This window comes from Bemisia tabaci, chromosome 4, assembly GCF_918797505.1.
Source record: "Bemisia tabaci chromosome 4, PGI_BMITA_v3".
Taxonomy (NCBI): Eukaryota; Metazoa; Arthropoda; class Insecta; order Hemiptera; family Aleyrodidae; genus Bemisia; species Bemisia tabaci.
In genome coordinates, this window is record NC_092796.1 from 8,410,807 (window position 1) to 8,437,464 (window position 26,658).

Here is a 26,658-nt window from a genome sequence, read left to right on the forward strand (position 1 = left end):
TTAAAAAATTAAATATGAAAGGAAGTCTGCAACATCGCAAACCGGGATACATGCTTTGGTAGTTTCAACGTCGATATATTTTTTGTTTTTGTTTTTATTTTTTTTGTATGGAGTTATATAAATATTTTAGCAAAGAAATATTTTGTGGGACATTCAGATAAGATATCTAAGTTGGTTTCATTCTAATTTAGAGACATAATATGACGTGTGTAAGGGATTTAAGAATAATTGCAGCTGAGAAATAATCATACAGTTTTCTTCAGTGAGCCGAAGATTTTCCCCGTGCGGTCCGTATAAATCCGAGGCGTCAATTTAACCAAGCCCGCTAACTTTTGAATTTGCCGCTACTGGTCAGCTGATCGTTTGTGGTTTGTAAACAAATGGAAAACACGCGGGAAAGACAGGCAGCATTTGAATCTATAGTGTTTCGAGTTTTTGATACGATACATCGAAGAGAAACCAACCTGACCAAGGTGGAAATATCGATACATTGTATCGAAATATAAACGATACTTTTTTGCCGCCAATCAAGATAACCTACAAACTTATTGTTATTTCCGCGCTAGCGAGTCTTATCGCACTTAGCTTTTGTGATAAAATCTTTTCAACGAAACTGTAAAGCTGACTGCAGCTCGTTTCTTATTTTACTCAAGTTCAGCGTGTTTCAATTGTGAGAAGCCTTCGTTCGTCTGTGCGTCCGTGTTTTACTGTTTCGATAATGCCATCCGTAGTTGTGGACTCGGCTCCCCATGAAGAACATGTTCACAGGTCTGATCATTTTGTCTCCTTTATTCCGAATCGTCTCATGTTCCTTTTCTTTATACGATCTCATTCTCAGCAAGCTCCCAACTTTGCTCTGTGCACAGCGAGGAGGGCTTTGCACAGTGCGCCCACAGACGAGAGTCCTTCGTTATTAGACATGGACGAGCGCTTGGCAGCACATGGTGAAGACCAAGTTTTGTTTACAGTATCATTTCATATCTCCGCTTCAATATCAAAACCTCCTATCAGCTGCATCTTTAACCATCAATTATGTACCTCCGCACTCGAACTCACATCAGTTACACTGCCTGTTGTTTACTTTTGACCCCTTGGAACAGAAGTCCGTGTTTTTATCCGGGCATGACAGTGATGTTGCCCTCAGCCTGTCCTTAGTCACCAGTAGACAACTGCGCCGCGTAATCGCTTATAGACAGACGGAACAATTCTGCCAGCTTATCTGACGTGAGCTCTATCAGAAAAAATGAACTTATCACTCTGACCACCCCTAACGGAGGCAGTTACTTTGAGTCCTTTATTGCAGATTAAAGCTGTTGGCAGATTATTGAGATTTTGTGTTTGTCTGGCAGGCATAGATGACATACGTTTAATGGTGTAATGTGATTGGTCAGCTGGTGGTTCACTTTTTTTATCTTTTTCTTATGACAGGGAAGGTATTGAACATGATTAATAAGTGTCTCTTTTTTTATCGAATCATCTTTACTTACCTGCAACTATTATTTATTCCAGTGAGGAAAGGAAGGAGGACAAAATCAAGGGGAAGGATGTCCCAGAGGAATGTGAGAAAGTCATCAAAACTGAGATTAAAGTTGAAGGAGAGGAGAAAGAAGACGATGACGAGGACGAGGCTAATCGCTCTAAAAAGAAGATAAAGTTGGATGATTCCCTCGCAGAGAAGGATTCAGAAGAAACCAACAATGCAGTGTAAGAATTTTCTTTCTTAATCGAAGTAGTTCCATTTTTCCAAAGGTGGTATGAAAAAATGCATTTTTAGGACTCACCAATTTCAAACAAATTTAATGTCAGGTGAAACTTAGTTGTGGACGGTGAAATGTGCATTTCAGATAAATCGGCGGGCATATGAGGGTTCTAGCAATGGCTGGCACTGTTTGCTGACCACAGTACGAGCAGCACACATTAAGATTTTCAGATCGGCCATGTGACTCTTCATATAAACTGAGAATCAAGAAGATGCAAGGAGGTGTAGTCTTCAATTTACTAACATGAAAAGATGCTAGATACTGTTAATTGATCACACAAAGCATGGATAATTAAATTTAAAAATGAACTATTTTAACCTATCATTAAGTTTTAAGCATGAAAGCTTATTAAAGATGAAAGGTTCAAGTGATTAATTGCTGAAATTTTAGGACCATCATTGAAACTTTCCTGACTTGAAATCTGTTTTGAACTGCTTTAAGTAAAGGTAGTGCTTTTGGTGTTGGTGAAAAAACTTGTGACAGGTTTCGTGTCAGCACAAAGCATCTGTAAAGTAGTCTAGAAGACCTACAAAAGAAGAATTTATAATCTGAAATGTTACATTTTAGATAACAGAAGACTGCCTTAAAACCTGAAAAATAGATATGGAATTTGCATGTAACTTGTTGATGATGAAAACCCTCAAGTTTACATTATCAGTATAGGAACACCTTACTCTGTCACCAAAATCATTAATTTTTCTTCTGTAAATTGTTATAAACTAGAAAAGTTTTCGCATGTTGATCATGGAATAATCAGGAAATTTTATTTTTGATGAATGTCAGATACCCTGAAGAGCCTATATTTTTTTATGTCTGTCAAAGCGTATGCAAATGCAAAACTGCTCAAAGTAAATCTGATTAAGAACCGTTCGGCAAAGTGTGTTAAAAGAATTTCTCCTTCAAACTTTCATCATTTATCACTGGTCATATATCAGGTACAAAGTATAGAATTTTTCCAGATTGTGTTTGTGGTGCACACTGTTGAAAAGAAATCCTGAAGCTTCTCTATTGTGAGACAATTCTAAAAATATTCACTCTGAATCTCACCACTGCTGATATCTCAGTTTAATCTTAAGGTCTTTCAAAAAGTGCCTTTGTCATTTAATATATTGTATATTTAGTATATTGTCATTGTAATACCTCAATTTACTTGCAAAGTCAATGATGAAATTTGGAACATTTTATGTACTTTCAAATTTTTGCTACTTTTTTTCTCTATTTTTATTTGATTTTCCAAACTTTGAAGTCATTCTTCTCTCTTGCTGCAGAAAGCCTGCTAAAGTTGTACCAGCCAAGTGCACCATCTGTAGGCAGCTCCTGAATGATCCTGATCTCATTCTTTACGAGGGGCATCCAAACAATGCAGTAGAAGAGTTTGTAGCACTGACTGATCCGAAGCTAGCTCTTTTCACTGGTGAGGAGGAGGTATTCAATGATCATGATGAAAGGCCGCAGAATAAAATAACCCATTTCAGGTATTGTATAGACCCTTTGAAAAAATTGTTTTCCAATAATTGATATTCTTCTATACCAAAGTATGCTTTAAATGCTATGGTTGTATGAATAAATATTTTTGCGAATGATGATGTAATTTTTCTTCTAATTTTTCATCAGTCACCTCAGTTTAGAGAAAAAGTTAGGAATTTAGCAATATGACACTACAATGTAGTAATACTTAAATCAAAATTCTGGTTGTACTGATTTGATCGTAGCTTGTTCTATACAGAATTTCAACGTTCGATGGCAAAATTACCAACTTAGCTTATAAGTTCAATCAGTTGGAGTTAAATATTTTAATACCCTACTGATTACTACAGTATTTAATTTTCTTGCAGTTTTCTTGTGTCCTTAAATTTTAATTAAGATCCGATGTAATTAATTCTATTTATTTTTTGTGTAAATAGAGAGTCAAAAGAATGAAATAAAATGTACATGAGTTAATTATGAAATTGATGGGTAAAGTCAATAAATGTGTCTCTAATTACAACTCTGTAAATTGGTAAGCCATTTTTTTTTTTTTTTTGGGTAAGAAAATGAACAATATTGCCTCTCAAAATTCTTCATAAATTCTTGTTAAACGTTTCATAGTCTGAAATTAATTTCGCTTGACAAGTTGATGCTTTTTTGGTTTCAGTGTTTATGACAAGAATGGTCACCTTTGTCCATTCGACAGTGGATTGATCGAAAGGAATGTTTTACTCTATTTTTCTGGTTATGTGAAACCTATCTATGATGAAGCTCCAGAGCCGGAAGGTATAATCTTCACACCTCTCAGACTTATCTTTAACTTTTCCAGCTTTTAAGCTGCAATTGCATGTTTCTGTTTTGTTCTTAGCAACACGAATCATTCCAATTGGCCACAAGTGCCTCTGCTAACAGTACGCTGGTCACTAAAACCAAGTGCCAACTCAATCGATAATAATGTAGTTTACAAAGTTCGTGTTTTAGCATCTCATTCTTGGTCTCAGATAACACTGATAAATTTTTGTAGTTACTGTATTTTCTCAATAGTTTCAGTTAAAATTCTTAAACACTGTAAGTTACAAGTGTATTGCATTTGTCTTTCAATATTGTTCATCACTAATTCTTTCATGACAGGCGGCATCCCAACTTACGATCTGGGTCCAATCAACATGTGGTACGTAAGTGGCTATGACGGAGGAGAAAAAGCATTGATTAGTTTTTCAACTGCGTATGGAGAATACTTTCTAATGGAACCGAGTGAAGCCTACGCTCCTGTGATGAAACCTGTGAACGAAAAAATTTACATGGGCAAACTTGTCATTGACTTCTTGCTGGATGAAGACAACCCAACCTATGAAGACCTTTTGAACAAACTATCTGTGAGTATATTTTCAGAATCAGCCTGCACGCCCCCCCCCCCCCCCCTACCCGACCCTATCAAGATTTATTCATCTGTAGCTTAAGCTGTAGCTCGATGGTGAAACTACCAAACCACATATCTCTGTCCGTGACAATGCAGACTGCCGGTCATACTTGATTTTTTTAAGGGGAAATTACCTAACGTCAATTCTTAAAAACTACTTGAATTTTTTTTCCTGTCTGCGGCAAATGCTGATTCAACAACAATTGATGTTGATTTGTTCTTTTTTTATAAAATAGGAAACAGGAGCAGAGATTTTTAAATACTGCAAACGAGATATGTGGTTTGGGAGTTTCACTGTCGAACTGCTCTTTCTCATAATGTTTTATAGGACCTGATTGTGATTTGCGATTCCATTCCCCTAAACTTCATATTTTTGGATGAGTACTCAGAATTTTTGTTTGGGATGTATGTATAATCGTTTCATGGACGAAAGCTCGCAAGTTCATTTTTGCATTGCTCAGTCATATTCCTGGAATAAATTGAATTGATAGAATACACTTTTCAAAATTGGAATGGAGTTACGTTCCTTCTTCAGGGGAAAGGTGGAATGTTTTTATTTAACAGAGATAGGTACAGCGTAACTTGAAAAATCTTTATCTTTTTAATTTTGACTCATTCTATTAGACAAAATTTGATTAAATGAAAATTTCATTTAACAAATATTTGACTCAACTTATCGATTCAACAAATATTTGAATGAATGTATGTTTAATGCAAAAGAATTCAAAAGGTTTCATCCATTTCTCGAATTGGAGCAAATCAAAATCTCCCGGAAAGCCAGTAATTTTCTTGAAAAACTATCATGAATCCAGAGACAGTTGTTCTGCCATACTGAGGAGAAACGTCGTATGAAATGCTGTATGAACAATAGAAGATTGTCAAATTTCCTCTGTCAAAAAAATATTCTTGAAGAAAGTCATGCATATTTTTCCTTGAAATTTCTATATATTTTAGATTAAATTGCAACCAAAATTGTCCGAAAAATAGGAAGAAAATTACTCGCAACTTTCCTGTTAAATTTGTACTATATGAAAGAAAATTTGGCAATACCTAAAGGTTAATATGGCGTTTTTCCTCAGCACAGCAGTCTGATGTATCATATTAGTGTTCTAGAGAGGTAATCGTTCCAAGTTTCCTCTAAGTTTTCCCCCTTTTTTTAATTTTGACTTTCCTTATTCTGTTAAGGTAACTGTCCCACCTTGTGGAATGTCAGCATTGACGGAAGAGTGTTTGCTGCGACATGCCCAGTTCATCTGTGACCAGGTAATGAGTTTCGATGCTGCTGCCTCCTCTTATGATCCTCTCCTCATTACAACCTCATGTATGAGATCGCTTGTCAAACTGGCCGGTGTCACCTTCAACAAAAGGTATGGAGCTTCCCATATTGTTTTTATTTTGGGGTCAAGGAAAAAGAAAATCAACATGCTCTAATTTTAGAACTTGATTTCTAGCCATGACGTATGAACCAAGTTTTTTTAACAAAAGGCATGCCCATTTGTTGCTTAGAAAAATTTTGCCAGTATCCATCAAAGGTGCACAACTCGTGTGACCGAACGACTTATGCGGTCACCGTCAGTTGCATTATAAATGTGAAGGCCGCAGTGAATGGATTTTTAAAATGTGAAACCTCCTGCAAAATGAGAAAAGTATGAAGATAGCACTACTTTTTTAAATGAAATTGCTTCACACCTTATTCTCCTAGAGGAAAACTGTTAAACGCATTACCTCTACTGAAGGAAACCGTCAACTGTGTGTTTTATGCAAAGAAAATAGTGAAACGCGCAGTCTTATGTAGACAGCAATGTGAAAGCTGACTCAAAAGATGTGAAAGCAACAAAGTTTTTGTACCTTCAGCACTAATATGCAATCAATTCCTTTTTCTCCATTGGTTTGGCCCTATTTTCGTTCAGCAGAGGGGAATAAAGCTACTAAGCTATTAAAAACAAGATTATGATCTTGCTCCAAATTTGACTTTCCTGGTTATAAATAGACAAACAAAGTTCCTGCAGTTCATTGAAGTCAAAATTTCAAAAAAATTTCTTGGTGAGAATGGAAAACTGAGCTTCACTCCAAGCATATTTTTTTTTCCCAAAAAACTTCCTTCTTTTTTAATTTACTCGATCCATATGATATTATAGAAGAAACAATGTCACAATAACCTTGTGTGAGTGAACTACGTTCCACGCTCTAGCAAGTGTCAGACTATAGAAACGATGAATGTATTAATACTTTCCAAATTTAACTCATTAGTGGTTCTTATCCGCTATCATATATTTCAACTTCCCGCTCACAAAAAACCAAAGTCCTTGAGTTCAATCAAGCTTCTAACTGATTTCAGTATATTTTACGATTGAAGTATTTCCCCCTATCGAAAGAGGAATGAAACATGAGAGGAACAAAGCTATAGTTATTTGCCTCAAGAACAGATTGATTTCAGTCTCTATGTTGACTGAGATCGGTTTTTTCGTGCGGGAGAAGTTGGAATTCACTGTTATTGATGTAGACTATGAACTTTTTTTTCTCACTTATAAGTTAAATTTTGAAGTTGTGGATATGGTCAATGTAATTTGTGTGAAATTTTGTTGCGAAAATATGTGCAGGAGCGTTTGATTTCTTGTCCTGCCTAGTAGTCCATTGGTATCTCGTTGAAGACAGGTTGACCGTAAATTAGCCAACTTCAACCAGAATCAGGCTCTGTATATTATGTATTGCTTAGTTTTTATTTTTTTTAAAAATCCAAAACAAAGCAACACAAAGCATGAAATTCTCTGTGAATTAGATAAAACCATGGAAATTAGACGTAGAAGTTAATTATGTGGCTTTCGTAATTTCAAATAAAACATCAGAATTTCTTATCATTATTAGGTGCCAACCTTTCCAAAGCACTATGTGTTAATGTTTACATTTATGAAGAGTACATAATAACATAAATTTTAAAATCCTTTTTCTAGACGAGCCATGAGGAGAAGTGAGAAGAAAGACTTCCGGAAGAAGGATAAAGCCCAGTGGAGTAAAGCAACAACAACAGCTCTCGTCCAAAATGTGTTTGAAATGTTCTTCACTGATCAACTGGATAAAGTCAGCGAAAAAGAAGGGGTTAGTGAAAATTAGCGGTTCCTCTCTCCCTTCCCCTCTCTTCCTAAGATGAAATCTGGAGTGGACAAGACTAGTTGTTGAATAATGATGTTGTGGAGACTCGCCATCCAGTGCTTCATTCTGAGTACCATAAATAATAAATTACTTCAAAGTAATTAATCAGAGTTTACATTATTTGGTGTGGAACTCTGTCCCACATACTGTTGTCCTAAGAAAGAACACTGTATGAACATTCAAGCATTGCCAAATTTCTGCAAATTAAATGTTAATTTTTGAGGAAAGTTATGAATATTTATCCTTGATCTTTATAGAAACCGCAGCTCAAAATTGTAAATGAAATTCTGTAAGAAGAAGTTTTCCAGAGAATTAGCATTTTAACGGAAAAAATTTGGCAACACCTGGGGACCCATACTACGTTTTTCCTTAGCTTGGTAGAATGGTCAGACTGCTAAAGTAAATTATGGGTAATTGGGTAATGGCAGCCATGTAATTTATGGGTCTTTCTTAATATTTTTCCAATTTTCTTTGGCTGGAAACTGAGTATACTAATCGTCAATTTTCAGACTCAGGGACCAAGAAGGCGCAGATGTGGCATTTGCGAAGCCTGCCAGCTCCCGGACTGTGGAACTTGCGTTGCCTGTCGCGACTTGGTCAAGTTTGGAGGATCCGGCCGTAGCAAACAGTGTTGCATCCAGCGTAGATGTCCAAACATGGCAATTCAAGAGGCTGATGATTCAGAACCAGAGGAAGATGATAATCAAGATGACAATAGCAGCATGAGCTGGACATGTGCGCCTCGCAGTGTTAAAGCCAAATCCATCGATAAGAGGGACATTGAGTGGATTGGGGAACCCATCAAAGAAGAGCCTCGCAAGACGTACTACAAGTATGTGTTCATTGTATCTTTGCCAGCTGCATAGGTTTTTGGCAGTAGATGTGTTGTCTGTCTATTCTTAATAATTCTTGTCCGGTGAATTTAAGTACAGGGAAGTTTTTTCAAAACAGATGTAATTTGACATAAATTATGTAATCTTATAGTATATCATTGCTGTTGGAGCCAAAAAAAAAATTGATTATCTCCTCAGGTTGAATTAGTAGTGGGAAGAAACTATAGTCGTATCTTGTTATAATGTTTCTTGAATTTACTGTTTCCTGGAAACAACATTTATTTTTCAAGCCTCTGCTAGCCACTTGTCGTTAAAGTGTTGCTCTAAATAAGGTTTTTTTTTTGGAGACAACGCTCTACTTTTAATTCCCTTTCGAAAACGCTTTAACGAGATACGACTGTAATTGATATTTCTAATAAAGTTAAATTGATAGTAAATGTCTAAGGTCTCACATCCGTTTTCTTGGAATAGCGTTCTTCCTGAATACTGTCTTATATCCTCAAGTCTTTTTTTTTTTTTTTTTTTAAAAATGTTCATACAAATGATACTCATGGCATGAGAAGATCTGAGGTAACTAGACAAAGAAGAACACTTATAATGCATTTGTCAGGTTTATGGAAAATGTCTTACACCTGAATTTTTGTTAAATTCTAAAGAGCTGTTTAAATTTCCTGAAGGGGGAATGTTTAAAAATACCCAAAAATTTGAAATAATGCTGAAACATGAAGCTGAGGCTCTTTCAAGTTCCGCCAGTCTTTTTTAATAAAACTCGGAACCTCTTGATCTTTTACTTTCTCATGTATTTAATATACTCATGAAGATCCCAAAAATCAATTTCAAGATAATTTGTTTTTAATTTAATATCTTTGATTCTAATCTGTGTTTTTCCAGGGCTGTGAAAGTTGGCAAAACCGAGTATTACATTAATGACTGTGTCATTGTAGAACCGAGCAATCCTAGCATCCCTGTTTACATTGGACGCATTATTTTCATGTGGCAAGACAATCGGACGAAAGAGAGATACTTTCATACCAACTGGTTCTTGTAAGTTTCAAGAAAGAAAAACTACTCAATTCCTAATTTATCTCTGTAGTTGTTATCTCAATGATGTCTGAAATTATTACATACGTCTTGCTGTTAATACCATAAAAATTGGTAGCAACAATTTGTTCAGGATTGTAATGTCCTACGATCCAATATTGTCTGCAATGTCAAAACCAAAATTTAAAACTGAGTGACTGATCAAATTGGGTTTAATATCCATTTTGTAACTTTGGAGCGTTTGTTGAAAGACTGAGTAACAATAATGAAACCACCACCACGTTTCTCTGTTTCAATGCTGCAGATTTCTCTAACGGCTTTACTTTTTTGATGGATGACATTTCTAGCAAATTTTTGCGTGATATTTCTTTGCTGTTTAATAAATTTTTCTGGAAATTTGGTTGGAAATTGTTCTGTAGTATCCTCCAAAAAAATAAATATGAGAAGTGGACAGTCTGCAACTGAAACTTGTGATTTTGTAGTTTCACAAACACTTTATCCTTTTGAAATGACAAAAAAAAGTACTTCAAGAACTCGCAGGCTAAAATGGATAATGTTCCTAGAAAATGAAATAAATTATACATTCACTTTTTTCTACAGGACAGAAAAAATCTCTAGAAAATTCTGATCTATGAATTGAGCATTATTCTTTTTTTTTTCCGTAGGAGAGGTTCAAATACTGTGCTTGGAGAGGCATCAGATCCGCAAGAACTTTTCTTACATGATGATTGTGAAGACGGCTTTGTCTCCACGCTAAGCGCCAAAGCAAAGGTCACTTTGCTATCAACTCCATCTGATTGGGCAGCAAAAGGCGGTGAGCCCCTTACAACCATCCAAGAACTCATTGGTGAAGACGACGGAAAGACCTTCTTTTACCAGAAAAGGTAATATCTGTCCTTGAACTCTCTCATTTGTCAAAGATAAATTCGTCTTTATTAAGACCAGGGATACAGAAACTTCTTAGTAGAGTTGGGCTGACATGGATTTTTCGTGTCACTGGATACGGATACCAAATAATTCGCCGAGGTATTTGGCCGGAACCGGATAAAATTTCCATCTGGATAGTGCGTTTCCGTGTGAGAAAAATCTCCTGATTTCGCGCTTGGGACAAGAGGCACACACATTAAGTCGGCCCGCTATAAAAAAATGACTGGGCAGACGGATCTGATTCTGATGTGTAGAAAGAAAGATATTATCCGAAGTGTAAGTAAACAAGACAAAAGTGGAAAACAGTGCTGCCAACCTCACACTTTTGAAAACAACGTCACTGCCTGCCTATTAAAAGTTGCAGCATATCAAAGCCTGTCTTGTGACGGAAGTTGCTCAGTTAATCTCTATATATGAGATTCTCTAAATGAACAAGAGAAATGAATGTTTAAACTGATAACAAACTTAATTGGCCTTTGTTTCGATACTGCAATGACAAACTGCATTTGCGACATTATGATACTTGCAGAGTTACACTTGGAGTAAAAATTTTACCGACAGGGAACTTTAGCATCTGTTGAAGGCATTGTTTTTTTTTCTCTTCTACTTGCATTCTTAGTCTTTGAAAATGAAACACCCGGCCTTAAGGAATTAAGGATCATGTTGTGATTGTGTTGATTTGCGGAAAATGTACTTAAGTCCGGTGATTACAAGTTTCAAAAAGTTGAACAGTACCATATCTAGTCAAAGTGCGCTGTAAAGCAGCAAAATATCACCCAAAATTTCTCGAAAATTTCACGACCGAAAAAGCTGTATCTGGCGAGTCAAAAAAGCGGATAGCGCGATTATCCCGCCGGATACGGATACCCGTAAAAATCGTTTCTGGCCGGATCTGGATGTCCGGATAATCGCCATATATCCGGCCCAACTCTACTTCTTAGCCTTCCCATTTTTATAATCCCTTCTTTTGAAGGATTAATCGTTCAATTTTCTGAGTTACATTCTTAATATTGAATATAGGAATACTGTTCAATAAAGTATCACAATTTTAGTTAGTTTAATAATTAGTAATCGAAGGAGAAAAATTCACTTGTTTCTAATATTCGGAGTGAAATTAATGCCAAAAATTGTTCATTTTCAGTTCTTTGCACCGAAATTCTTGATGTGGAAAATCAGAGAATTTTGATATTTTGGTCAGAAATCATGGGAAAATCTGAGAATTTTTTCTCGTCAAGTCTTAGGACATTCTGTTTAATTAAGAGAAGAAGAAACTTATGAATCAGAAATTTTTTTGAATGCTTCAGAGCTGCTTTGATGTTTAACTGTATTTCAATTAACATTTCTAGGTACGATGGTCTGCATGCTCGTTTTGAAGACATTGGTGAAGATCCTGTCTGCCGGAATGAAGATGCTTTGCACCGGTAACAATAATTTTATCTTTTATGTTTTCTTAATAGTTGAAAGGAGCTGGCAAAATAAAGCTGATCAGTAAAATTAGTGCCGCAGCCAAAAAATTTCATCTGTCAGTAATTAAAAAGTATCAGTAGGGCTGAGTGAGGGTTCAGAGTTCTTCTGATTTTATTCTAGGGTAATTTCTTCTGTGAACATACTTTTTATCGTTGACTCCCAAAAAAATTATTTTCTATAATATGTCTCTAGATAAGGCATAAATTAAAGTACTATGCAACATGTTTGCTCTTCAAAATTTCCTGAGGACGTCGAATCTTACAACGGGAAGTCTGGAAATCAAGGCCTCAACCCGACACAAGTGTTTACAATCAAATCATCATTGGTTGCAGGACAAAAATACAAATGTCATCATTTGTATAATCTAACTTCCATTTGATAAGTGATGAATACTAATTGATACTTTGTCGAAGAGTTGATTTTCAAACGTCCGATTGTGTGAATTATTTTCTGCACAAGATTTTGAAGAGGCATGTGAGCTATGTAACATTTTTTCATAGCTTAGACCTTGTTTAGTAGTCCATTGGAAAGGAGAAATTTCTCTTTTGATTTTTCTTCCACCTTGCATATCTTTTAGCTATTCCTCAGAGTGGACTCAGCTTATTTTGTGCCAAAATTGTTGCTAAATTATTCCGTTCAGGAGACTTTTATTTTCTATAGTTTGGTTTATTTTATAGGTTTTGCCCATCCTGTGAAAGAAAATTCCTGAAGAACAAGAAAGAGATTCCTACTGTTAGTGATCCAATTGAAGCCCCTGAAAACTCCAAGGAGGTATGAATTATGTTGAAATCTTATTTTCCTCTGTATTCCCGAGAACATTTGAGATGAGATTCCAATTAAGAATTTTTCGCAATTCAAGATTTGAACAAAATTTATTTTGAAAATTCCTTATAATTTCACAAAAACTAATCTTTTATTTAAAAGAGAAGAGGGTTAATTTCTATTGTGAAAGAATAATCTTTTAGAACTTTAACCATGGATAATTTTTGCAAATAATAAAAAATTTTGATGTTTTAAAAATTCTGTGTACCATTAGTTGTCCTTCATAATATGTTGTTGTCTATCCTTTCCTATTCTATTGCTGTCTTTCTCCCCCACCTACTCTCTTTGTTTATCTGAATTATTTAACTAATTTATGTCTTTCTCCCTTTTTGTAACATAGGTATTTTATAATGTTGTCAAATGGAATGACGAAGAATATCGTGTTGGTAGTTGCGTCTATCTAGCCCCCGAGGCATTGAAATTCAAGAAGTTTGATAACTTCAATGAAAAATCTAACTCTTGGAAAGATGCGAAGGTATACTATGATTTTTTAGTTTTACATTTTTTTTCTCTTATAACCAAACACAATGTAGCTTCATTTTCTCTTTCATTCCTTCTGCCGATTCTGTAATTAAAGTTTGTGAAGAGCAATTGAAAGTATCAGCCCCAAGAAGTCAGAAGCATTTAATGCTCCTAATATTTGTCAGAAAAAAAGTTTTATAGATGAATGTCCTTTGGAAAAATACTCTGATTGCACAAAGGCAAATTTTTAAGCAGGAATTTTTAGATATTTGGAATAGGCAGTCAGAAATTAAATTTTCATCAAAACCACTTTAGAATTCTCCCAAATTAGTCCTGAACGATTTAAAACTTCAAGAAACAAGGTCGTTTTGAAACTACCATTTTAAACATAAATAGTTTAGTGAAACATTTTTCAAAAGGTATTTCATGCTAAAGTTCTTGTATCTAGGCAGTTTTAACAGTATCTGAGTGTTGAGCTTTTTGGCACTAAAGTCTCTCTTTTCTCTGACAGCTATGTTTGTATTCCCAAAAACTTTTTTCATATTGAAGTATATGTGTTGAAAAAGAAAAAAAAAAAATTGTGTTTGTTTTATCTTTGAATGTTTCTCCACGTTCATCCCTCATCCAATTTCTTTATGATGTAGGTGGATGAAGACATGTATCCAGAATATTATCGCAAATCATCTGATCATATCAAAGGCTCTAACTCCAACACGCCAGAACCCTTCTGCATTGGTCGCATCAACGGAATTGTCACCCGGTCGAAAGACCTATTGGTTGCGGCGCAAGATATATGCCTCAAGGTAACCAAATTCTACAGACCTGAAAACACACATAAAGGTCAGAGTTTGGCCCGACAAGTTGATCTTCAGTTGCTGTACTGGTCTAATGAAGGTATGATCTTATACTTTGGCTCTATACTCAGAATACTTACAAAATCTGAAGGCATAATTTTCCTTAGTTTTCTGTGAAAAAAAAAATGAAAACTGACAGGGAATGAGGCAATTTTGAAAGCAGTTGAGCTTATCCTGGTTTTCATGCAGATCCACTCAATGAAATCAGTATCTCAATTTTTTCATGAAGGTCCCTTAGTGCTCTTGTGAACAAGGCCTTACTTTTTGAATTTTAAAGCCTGAGACGGAGCAGTTGTGTCAATGAATTTATATCTAATTTTGAGTAAAACTAACATTAGATAATTAACATCAGAGAACATCACCATCGATTGCCAAATGAGCCCCTTAAATGAAAATACAATGAAATATAATCTGAAATGGATGTTCCACTGTGCTCTATTTATATTCTACCTGATTTATGCATTTTTCAATTTCTTTAATTTTCCAGAACAATTTGTCAATTTTGGCGACGTAACTGGAAAATGTTATGTGATTTGTGGTGACAACATTGATGGAGAAGCATCGGAGTGGGTCAAGAAAGGACCCAATAGATTTTATTTCAATCAGGCGTACGATATTGAGAATAAAAAATTCTATGACCCTCCACATGAAGCTGCAATGATCGGAATGCAAGGAAAGGTAACCAACTTAAAGCTTCCATCTGATAAGTCAAGGACTTGGAAATAATAGAATTGTATTTATGTTAAAAAAAATATATTAGCTTTCTTTGTGATCCTAATGCGGCATAACTCCCAAGAGCAGGGATGTTCGTAGAGGACTACTTGGTGGCAATAATGAACCTAGGTCATGATCAAAATATCTAGTGGCAACTGACTTATGTAAAGAATATTACCTGCTATTGCCTGAAACATCATGGAACTTGGCCCAGCTGATCGTTAAATGTAACACTAACAAAAAATGATATTCTGCAGAGACAGAAAGCTTAAAATGCTAACAGATAAAAGAAAAAATTCAGCATTGTAAGCTAATTTGACTAGCTATCAAATATGTTGCAAATAAAAATTTTGGATGAATTTGTCCCAATTCATCAATTAAGTAGGAAGGTGTAGAAGCATTTTATCGTTAGTTCATACGTTAAAATAAAACCTTACTGTGCCTCATTTGGGTGTTGCTGCTCACTGCTGAACTATAAAATCCATGTAAATTCATTCATTTTGACTGATTTGTCTCCATGAGAGATGTCAATGTAGTCGACATAAGAATATGTTTTTTCTACAGAGTTTCAGGCAGGCCTACAAAGACTTCTTCATGATGAATTGATGTCAAACAGATCATTTTATTTCATTTCCATTTTCTATCTCTTATTTTGACATTTCTGTTTCCAAAATTTTCCAGGGTAAAGGAAAAGGCAAAGGTAAAGGAAAAAGCAACAGAAGTGAAGAAAAAACTCCAGAATATAAACTCAAAGAATGGCCAGAAATATCTAGACCTTTGCATGCTTTGGACGTCTTTGCTGGCTGTGGAGGCAAGTGCCTTTTTATTTCTTCTACGTATTTCTACATAGTGTAAGGACTGTCTCAAAACTACCTTACACTGTGACACAGTAATTGAGTTAGGGCACCTGTTGAGCTGGTTTTGACCTTAGCCGGAAGATGATGTGAATACATATCAATTAGTTTAGGTGTTAATCAACATACTTTAAATCGTCATTTTTTAATGTCAATTTCAATCCTATTTCGGGGGTTTTTTTCCCCCCATTTTCTGTGATGAGGAAGAAGTTGCCACAAATTGTAATTTTTGTTCAAAATAAAAAAGAACTTAGTGATTAACGTAAACACAGTTTTTATTTTAAAAAAGACACTAAGCATACAAATCCATATACGAGTTAATACCATAAGCATTTTGTGTATAATGCAATTAGTTTTTTCTTGTTGCTTTCAGGATTATCAGAGGGTCTGCACCAGTCTGGCGTCGCTGAATCTTGGTGGGCGATAGAAAAAGAAGAGCCTGCTGCACATGCTTTTAGATTGAACAATCCAAATTGTACCGTTTTTACTGAAGACTGCAATGCTTTACTCCGATTGGTCATGGATGTGAGGCTCATTTTGATTTTTAGTTTTTTCTTTTTTTCAATGGTCAAAACTTCACTTTGGTCATTCCTAATTAAAGTACACAATCCACTAATTCAGTGTAGATGTTTGAAAACTTGACAGCTGATGCAAATGTATTCAAGTGACAAACAAATTTTAATGCGCCTGATAGTGAATTGTTCAACTGAAGTTCTAGCACTTACTTTTTTAAAAGTATCAAGGAGGATCATAATTTTGCGATTGCTATTATGGTAATCTATTATTAAAATTTTTATATTCTGTAACAGTTCAATACATTTTCAATTTTCCCAAAGGGAAAATCTTGGACTTTGTTTCAGATCCCTAAAGAACCCTAACGTTACTGCCCTCCTTCCTTGCTACTTATATTAGGAACTTTCAAAATTTACTTCTGACACCAAGAAAGTTACTTCCTTTTTCTTCAATTCACATCTAAATTTTAATTAAAGTTTTTCTTACAACACTTTTTATTCTCTCTCAGAGCTGAACAGTGCTGAGATATTTATGAAGTTTTAAGTCAGCATTTTACTGTTCTGCAAAGTTTAGCAAAGAATGTATTCGTCGAATTTCAGCCAGTGCTTACTTTTTACCTTTTTGCAAAATTTTCCGATAATTTTAGTTTTTAGGGAAGCTAATCTTTAAGAAAATTTTTTTCTATACCCTCTATTTGTGATATCTTGCCTTGTGTTGAACGGACTCAGTATTTTTAAGAGCTATTGTTATTTACCTTTTTTTCAAGTCTATGTGTTTGTTGTTCACTCTTATATTGTATTTAACGCTTTGCTTTTATATTTCAGGGTGAAAATAAAAATGATAAAGGACAAAAACTACCTCTTAAAGGTGAAGTAGAGTTAATTTGTGGTGGCCCTCCATGTCAAGGTTTCAGTGGTATGAATCGCTTCAATTCTCGGCAATACTCTTTGTTTAAGGTAAGATTCAATACCTATTTTAAATTTCTTTAAATCAGATTTTTCTATGCTTATCCTTCAAGTCTGGATTTCTTTCCCAGTTGCGTCTATAATCTCAGCACTTTACTCCTGCTCATTTCATTACTTTTTAATATGCAACAATCAAAAAGTGAAGTAAGTACGTCTTTTTTAAGGTTTCCATTTTTCAATTGGGGGGGGGGGGGGGCGACTAAATTCTTTGTACGATTTCTTGCACTGTATCAAGTGCACCTCAAACATTTTCTAGTGCATATAAATGTTCTTTTGAAGATCAAAATAATTGTCACACTAAATGATACATCGTTAGTGGCAGCAACTCATCATTAGCATATTTCATCCTGAGAGAACGAACGCCATTTTCTGTGGCACTGCAGCCATCCTAGACAGTGACAGGTGTAATCGTATCTACAAATGAGAGGAGTTTTTAAAAATACAATGAAATGGTTTGAATGAATATTATTCTCTTGATTTAAAGTCATTAATTAGAAAGTTTTTAATTGTTATCTTTGTTTGTTTTTTCTTTTTTTTCCAGAATTCTCTTATTGTATCATACCTTTCGTATTGTGATTATTACCGTCCGAAATTTTTCATCTTAGAAAATGTGCGAAATTTTGTATCATTCAAAAGGAGTATGGTTTTGAAATTGACGATGCGTTGTCTCCTGAGGATGGGTTATCAATGCACGTTTGGAATCCTACAAGCAGGCAGTTATGGAGTTCCCCAAACAAGACGGAGGTAAACTTTATGGAATGTATTTAATGAATGTACATTATTATGTACATATGTAGCCTTTCATATTTTAAAATAAAATATTCACTATTTTAATATTTTAAAATAAATATCTATAATTAAAAGTGTGTCAATCAAGTTGTGTAACAAAATTTTACAGTCTAGAATTTTTCTGCAACAGCAAAATTATTTCCTTTTTCATTTATTTATTTTTACCTCAGCGGTGTTAACTTTTTTTAAAATTTTCTTTTTAATCATCTTACTTTTATCAAACGTTTTTCAGAGCCATTATCCTAGCTGCAGCTCCCGGTGAAAAGTTACCACTTTACCCAGAACCAGTTCATGTGTTCAATCCACGTGCCTGCACCCTTAGTGTAACAGTTGACGACAGAAAAGTGAGTTTTGCCAGTTAATTAAAAAGAAATCTCTCATTTTCCCTATAATCGTCTATTCTCAGGTGCATCAAGACTCTTTTTTTTGAGTAGCTGTGCAATTTTACAGTCATTTTTTGTTTTTCCTTCCTTGTTCTCATCAAAATCCACTGTAGTATCTGGCTTCAAAAAGGAAGAAACTTTAATCCTCCTCTAATTATTAAAAGTCTAATTGTAATCCTCAACTAAAATTCTCCAAAAGGGTATTTTCGTTGCCGATCGGTTTAGCAAAGACCCCAGATGGGTTTCATGCTTCATCAAAGCATCAGGGCTCATCATAATCCTGAAAGTTTCACAATTTTCAGAGACAGCTGAAGATTAACAAAACATCATGTATTACGGTATAATCGCTGAAAAAAAATTGAGATTCATTTGAGGTGTTTCGATCGATCTACAACTAAGATATGCTTCAAGGAAAAGTTACTTCTCTGAAAAATGAAGTTTATAAAGAGAATGGTAACAGTGGACCACTTAGAAGGGTGCATTTCAAATAATTTCAAGACCTGTCTCCTCATCAAAAGATTATTCAAAATTCTTTGTTTGCAAATAAGAATTCAGCATTCAGACACAGAACAGAATTATCTAACTATCTGTTCTAAAAGAGAACTATCTGTTCACAACAGAATTATCTAGCAAGTTCCAATTTCCTTGATAAAAAAATCTAAAAGCAGCATTTATGAAATGGGCAATGGTGAACCGAATGTTTGTCATGCAAATAAGTACAAAAGTTGGTGAAGCGGTAATGATGTAATGTAGCACCCCTGGTTTCTGTTCCATGATTTGATAAAATCAGTTCTTTTGGCTTATTACTAGCATATCATTATCATGCCTATTTTTGTCAAGAAATAAAATTGACGATATTGAATTTTTTCTAAGAAAACTCTTCTGCAACTTTTTTAGTACCTCTCAAATGCTCGATGGACTGAATCAGCCCCTCTTCGAACAATCACAGTTTGGGATGCCATGTCTGATCTACCAGAGATACCTAATGGAGCCAAGTGTGATGAAATGTCCTATTCTGTTGACCCCCTCTCCCATTTCCAGCGAATGGTAAGTCACAATTTTTTATTGTCTTCTACGGAATCAGTTTTTGTATTAACTCCTCTCTCTGTTTTAATTCCTTTCCTTGATACCCTACTAATCTTGCAAGACCATTGCAACCTGGAAAAGTCTATTTTCAGGCAAAGACAAAAACTCTTTGACTGTGTCTACGAGTTAGATAATGAATTTTAAAATTTTAACTTTCTCTCTCGTTCTTTTCCTCATTTTTTCCCACTTGTATTTTCATTTTATTCTCACTTTTTCTTGTAAAAAAAGGGGGAGGCTTGTTGAAGCAAATTTTACGTAATTATTTTGGGAGTATCTGGATCAGCGTTACGATTCCATCACAAGGGGTGGGTGGGTGTCAAAAAATCGGAAAAATCGCGTTACGTAATTTAAGGACAACCCCTTATTACTGTAAGAAAATATTAGATTATTTTTCTAAAAAAAATTCTCCAAAGTTTCCTCTGTACCCAGTGAAAAATCTCATGGAAATGCTGATCATAGGCTAGTCGTAAGTTCTTGAAAAATTTGTTTGGTCTTGTATGCATTTTAAAAAAGTGTAAAATTATAAATAGTTTTGTTCCCATTAAAACCCAAGAAGTAAGATACATAAGAGCAGGATGTTGCTACACATTTGCAAATAGGAAGTCTTTGCAGAAAACCTTTCAGAAACGTCGTTGACACTCTATTAAACACGCCATGAAAATCCTTGAATTTTAGCTTGGTGGCCCCTTGAAGTATTCAAGACCATCACTTTACTCACATTGATCAGTTTTCACTGTCCGCAAGTTATTCTTAATTTCTGTCTATTTCAGATAAGAGGTGTCCATGACCAACAACTTCTGCGAGACCACATCTGCAAAGAAATGGCTCCAATGGTTGAGGCCAGAATGGCTCAAATTCCCAAACGTGAAGGGTCTGACTGGAGAGACTTACCAAATATTGTTGTCCGTTTATCTGATGGCACGTACTCCAAAAAATTGTAAGTTTACCAGCTTCATTTTCTCATTATACTCATAAAAAGTTAGAATAATCTGCTCGAAGTTCTTTCATCTCCATTCATGAAATGTTACTCAAAAATTGATTGAAATAATTTTCCCTCCTAAGTTTTCCATTCTAAGTCGGAATGACATTTACACACATAAATTACAAAAAATCTTAAGAAGTAGAACAAAATAAGCCTGCAAAAGATGAACGATCATCTCTCTTACATACATGTATCTATTTCTAAGTACAACTTATAGATAACAGTTCATATTTGCGCTGCGTAACTTGGGAACTTTTAACCAGAAACATCAATCCTAGCAATAATACATTAAAGAAACCCAAATCTCTCAGCTGATCATAATATAGTTTAGATGGCCTTTCTCAATCTCTCAGAGTTGGCTGTACCAAATGTCGAATACATATGAAATCAGGATTCATTGTGCTTATAGAATACCTTTAACACCCTTAACTTTTTTGCTAAATTATTGCGTCTCAGAATATTCCCGAATTTTGAAAAATTTTCCAACTGTACGCAGAAGTCCTTGAATTCATCGTACAATGGTGCCGCAATCAATCAACAGTGCGATGATCATGTGTCGTTCAAAACGCCAGTCTCTTTGAAGAATCAACTAAGCAACTGTCACTATGACCAGTTTGGTAGTGAATGTGTTAAATTCTAGATGATAGGCTTGTAAAACCTCAGTACTTTGTAAAATGTCCTTCATAATATTTAGTGCAATGTCCTGTTTGATCCAATAGACAGTATACTCACCATGACAAAAAGAATGGAAAGTCTTCTACTGGAGCGCTGCGAGGAGTCTGTTCTTGTGCAAATGGCAAGCCTTGTGATCCAATGGATCGTCAATTCAATACTGTGATTCCCTGGTGCCTGCCACATACTGGCAACCGACACAATCATTGGGCTGGCCTCTACGGTCGCCTTGAATGGAATGGATTTTTCTCAACAACAGTCACGAATCCTGAGCCAATGGGAAAACAGGTATGAGGTGCAACTCTATTTATTAGTTGTGGTTTTCCATCATTATTCTTATTTTACTCTCTTTTGACTTAAATTTAATTTTTTGTTATAGTTTCATATGAAGACCCATTGTGCCAAACGACATTTTGATGCTAGAGCACCAGATACTCAAAATCTATCTAATATTTAGAAAAGAAGCGGCATGGGTTATAGATAAAGACATAAAATCACCATTGCTCAAAATTGAATCATTCGCAGAGTTGCGACTGTCAGGGAAAAAGATGAAAATGTCAGAGAAAAAACATTAAATTACCTTTAATTTCCTTTTCAAAATGTTTTTGACAAAAAATGTTGCGTGCTTGGGTTTGCAATTCTCAATTTATATTTCTTTTTAATCATCCTACTTGTCCTCAAACGTCAGAATTTTACCATTTGTCAGGGAAATTAGAGGAATGTCTACAAATTTTTTCTACTAAATTTTGGAGCAACCCTGTACTAGGATTACTGTTGAGAGCAGTATCTTGTCAATATTGAAGCACATTGTATGCCTCACATTTTAAATCATGCTAAAGTACCACGCACATTTCTTACGGGAATGTACACCACAATCAATTTTCAATTTTTTTATTACATTAAATTCGTTTTTGGTTGCTAGTCAGAAGTCATATTGCACCAACTTTCTATGAGGCACCATTTTTTGCAGTATTTCGCACAGTCCACGCTGGAAGTCTTGATAATTACTTGAATGAGTGCGGACAGCGCGGGGATTTAACAAGGAAAACTTAAGCTGATGATAGGTAAGGAAAAGAGTGGAAGAGAGAAAGAATCTGATTTGGACGGTGAAACAAAAAGGCGCACAGAGTACACAATAAAATCCCCGTTTTTATCAAGTGCTGAAAGATAGATATCGCCTCGCTGGCCTCACTTATTCAAGTAACAATCGAAACTTCCACCTTGAACTGTGCAAATCACTGCAAAATCAGTGCTTCGTATCGAAACTTTCACCATCAACCGTGCAAATTACTGCGAAAACGGTGCTTCGTATTAGGTTGGCGCAATGGTGACTTTTGATCAGCTTTCAAAGAAGAATTTAATGCCATTAAAAAATTGGAAATCGATCGTGGTGCACATCCCCACAAGGAGTGTGCAGGGTCCTTTATGTCAGTCTGAGGTTTGCTATTTGAAGATAAGCCTTTCCGTTAAAGAGAGTTCATGTCAATGGTGAAACTTTCAAACCACATATCTCTTTTGCAATGTTCCAAAATCTCTTCTCCCATTTTATTTTTTTAAAGAAGACCAACTCAACATCATTGTTTGAGATTTTCCCAGAATATAATTCACACCGAGAAGAAAAATCTCTGAAGGTTTCAAAAGTTGACATTGAGTGTATAGTTTTCCATTCAAAGAATAAAATATGATAGGAATTCTGCAAAGTTGCAATCCAAGATACGTCGTTTGGGAGTTTCACCATCGATATGTATTAGGCAGAACAAAGGTACTCGAAGGCGGCCTGAAATGAAAGTAATCGGATGACACCAAAAAACGGAGAAAACTAGGCTAAAAACACATAAATTTACACAGGACATTTCGGTGTCTCACGACACCATTATCAACCACTAAAAATTAAGTAAAACAGAAATAAACAAGAAATTAAAATCAAATAAAACCATCATGCAACGGTGTCACATGGTGATGGTATGAAAGACTGTAAGGATAAAAGAGTAAACAAAAAGAGTACTGTTTACTCTAACCAACGATTTGGAAGAATCGTGAACATTCTAGTTGGATCTGCCAATCAAATGTAAAATTTTAGTGTCTTTTCCACAGTTTTCTCATAAGTATGAGATTCATTTCCAATCAATAGATTAAATAGTGCAATTGATTTTTAATTTTCTTTTTTCATTTATCTTCTCTATTTCCCTCATTTTCACCAGATATTCAACATTCATCTCTCTCCTCTAAATTATTGTCGCTAAATTGTTATCGATTCTAATCTTTTTTAGGGCCGAGTATTGCACCCTGAACAAACTCGAGTTGTCAGTGTCCGTGAATGCGCTAGATCTCAAGGTTTCCCTGACAGTTACCGCTTCTTTGGGACCGTTCTGGATAAACATCGACAGGTGAGTGAATCTTCCAATCCAGAATAATAATTTCTTTTTCTCGTGAAAACCCTGATTTTTCAATTTTCTCTGAGAGCTTATTCCTTAAAAAGCCACTTCCTTTATAAATCTCAAGATTCAGTAAGTATGAAAATAAAAATCATTATCTACTGTAGAGTTCCAAAAATCTCTAACAGACAGGTTGAAGCGCTGAATTTTGTGGAAGTACAGTAACTATCCTCATCGAAGGCTGTTCTTAAATATTGCCAAGTACCAAGAAAGGAGCTGCATTCTTCAATGGTGGTGCAAAGTGACAATTTTTGATGTACTTTCGGAAAGTAATACACTATTTTTGGGAACTTTTTTGTAGTTCACGTAAAACTTTTAACTGAAAATGCCCCTTTCCTTGTGGAAAAAGAGAGGCAGAATATCTTACAAAAAGTTACATTTTTTTAAGTGGGGTTGGAGAGGCTCAGAGCTGTATGATGAATGTAAAACAAGAGGGAAGGGAAGTTTAAAATCATACATTTTAGTTCAACACAGTCTAAACAGCCTGCAAAGTTTCTTCCTTGATTTTAAAATCTAAAATTTACGAAGATAATTAGAGCACTAATGATATGTAACATTTTTTGGATTATATTGATGGTGTTTCATGTTGTCGATCTTCCATTCTCAACCCTAAATTTTTTTCAACAGATTGGTAATGCTGTTCCTCCGCCTATGGGTGCTGCGATAGGCTACGAAATTAGACAGTGTATTGCTGAAGTCGAGAAGAAAATCAAGCCAAAAGCCGAAGCGTCATCTGTGACAAACGGTTCTGTAATTGAAGATAGTAAGACCTCAAATGGAGAAAAAATGGAAGTAGGTGTTAATGGGTCTTCATCTGCAAGTTGCGCAGGAAGTACGAAAGATACAAAGTCTGTTAATGGAAAGTCTAAGACAGAAGCGAACCCGAGCAATGGAGAAGGGTCAGATGTTGCCATGAAGGGGCATTAGTGTTCAAGCCTTTCTCGAACTATTTGTAGTCCTTGCAGACTTTCAACTAAAATTTTTCACTCAACTTAACACATTTTTGTTCTCTTCAATTCTAACATATCTTTGCTAAAAGTAATTGCCAATATTGTTGTTTTGAAAACCTTACATGTAAACAGAACAGAACTTAGCTGAACTGAAAGATTTCCATGTTGAATGGTTTTTTGCTCAAAATACTGTAAAGGTACAGCACGTAAGGCGCACAAGTCTGCCCTGCTAGCTGGTGACCAATGACAGCGCTATAATCTACCAAAGGAAATCCAATCGAATTCCTTTGTTGGATCTGTAAGCTAATGCCGGTCACTAACATATGTTGTAGACTTGTGCATTTTAAGTGCGGTGCCTTAAAATTCTCTGATGGGTTTTCCTGCCGATCCTAATACTGTGATACTTTTCTTAAAACATTGTGTTCCTGTCTTGATGTTTGTCAACCATTCAATCACACAATTCTAATGAAATTAGTCCAAGCTGTGCTACGTTTAAGAAGCTAATTCAATGCATGCGTAGCAGGGCATTTTCATTTCCTTTAGGGAATTCGAGTCAAAAATAGAATTTCATCAAAATAATTTCTCCAGAATGTTACTTGAAGGTTTAATTTTATAAAACTGATGATTTTTTTGTATTACAAAATGAAAAATATGTGCTGATTTTTAACCCTCTCACGAACCGATTTTTTGTCGTTAAATTTTCATTGATGACTCCTTCAATTTGTAGCAATTTTATTTTATTCTAGTGCTTTTTTTTACACCAGTGAAAATACGGCAGGGCCGAATTAGTATGTTTTTCTTTCATCCTAATCCTTAACATGCTATTTAGCAACCTGACTTATCCGTTCGGTGTGCCAATTTAGCGTAGGTGTAACTTTGTGTAATGTGTGTAACAAAAGAGAGAATAATATGTCTAACAGAACTACAAATTATTTAAAGACGCTGTAAATCTTCAGAAGTACAGTTTTGCCCATGCTTCGTCTTAATTTTATTACAATAATCGCCTCATATTAATGTCATGAGCCTCCTAAAATTTAAGTTATTCATTTTTATTTGTTGTAATGTCCATGATGTTATGATGTTTGCCTTCACGGACATTAGTAAGAGACTCACCAGAGTAAAAGCTTGAGGAAAAATTTGTATTACCGTCTTTGCCGGGTGAAGATTTTGTATTTCGCAGTGAAGGTTCCTTGGCCGCACAAAAGAACAAAAAAGTCTCTCGTAAGGAGCCCCAGAGATTTCATTTCTAACGGCCAAAAAAGGACCAGTAAAGGCAACACTTTTGGGGTGGCTCTTTTTTAGGTTTACCACTCTAGGGCAACCTGCCATCTTTTTTAAGTGCTGGTTCACAAAGTTGGTCAATAAATTTTCACCATGTACCTTTTTTAGTTTTAAGTTTTTTTAAGGATATTTTAAGCACTGATTCAGTTTTATTGGCTATAAGTCTGACAGTATTTTTGCCACCCAAAGCTTGTAAAATGTATGACCTGTAAATGAAACATTTTTAGTTTTCTCAACTTTTCAAGCTCAATACAACCTCTCTATTTTCTCTAACAACAGGAGTTTTTCTCTATTTCATCTATTCCTTTATCTGATTTTCTTTTAACAAATAGTTTTGATCATGTCGTAACTGCAAGTAGAATTTTCATTCTGTTTTACTCGGAACATCCCAACAAGGTTATCAGAGAAGAATTGATCTGATTGGAACCTTTTGATTGTTGCACTGAAGATCAGTGTTTACTCTTCAACTCGAAATACATGTAAAAAGCACTTCCAAGCCAGAATTTTGGCCTGTTGCTATTTTCAATCATCTATTTATCCAGGGGGCTACTCCTCAGGCTTGGCTGTGCTTTGAATGTTCAAGTTGGTCACAATATAGACTTTTTTACATCATCTAGAGTTTTACATCGTCTATGTCGGAAAGGTCATTTAATTATTCGTCACCTCCCGGCTAAAGTATCAAAAGCGCCATACGACGTTTCAAAATTTCCGCCGCCATTCTATTTTTTTACAGAGAAATCGTTCAACGAAGGTGTCCAAAAATTTCACTTTCTTTTCCCTGTGCTATCTTTTTAATTTAGTGAAATTTTCAAACAGATTCAACCAACAATT

General features: G+C 35.2%; 1 protein-coding gene across 1 annotated transcript; it reads left to right on the forward strand.

Annotated features, from left to right (window-relative positions):
- The first annotated feature begins 545 nt into the window (after positions 1-545).
- On the forward strand, positions 546-26,103 carry LOC109040312 (DNA (cytosine-5)-methyltransferase 1). Its single transcript, XM_019056206.2, has 25 exons — positions 546-768; positions 1,510-1,704; positions 3,029-3,235; positions 3,895-4,013; positions 4,359-4,603; positions 5,833-6,014; positions 7,599-7,743; positions 8,307-8,629; positions 9,522-9,674; positions 10,337-10,555; positions 11,945-12,019; positions 12,743-12,836; positions 13,228-13,362; positions 13,994-14,243; positions 14,691-14,881; positions 15,599-15,728; positions 16,145-16,296; positions 17,109-17,240; positions 17,791-17,993; positions 18,271-18,382; positions 19,319-19,468; positions 20,278-20,444; positions 21,209-21,449; positions 23,432-23,548; positions 24,224-26,103. The coding sequence occupies exons 1-25, from the start codon at positions 719-721 to the stop codon at positions 24,521-24,523; spliced, it is 4,287 nt and encodes a 1,428-aa protein (XP_018911751.2). The 5' UTR covers positions 546-718; the 3' UTR covers positions 24,524-26,103.
- Positions 26,104-26,658: the final 555 nt, after the last annotated feature.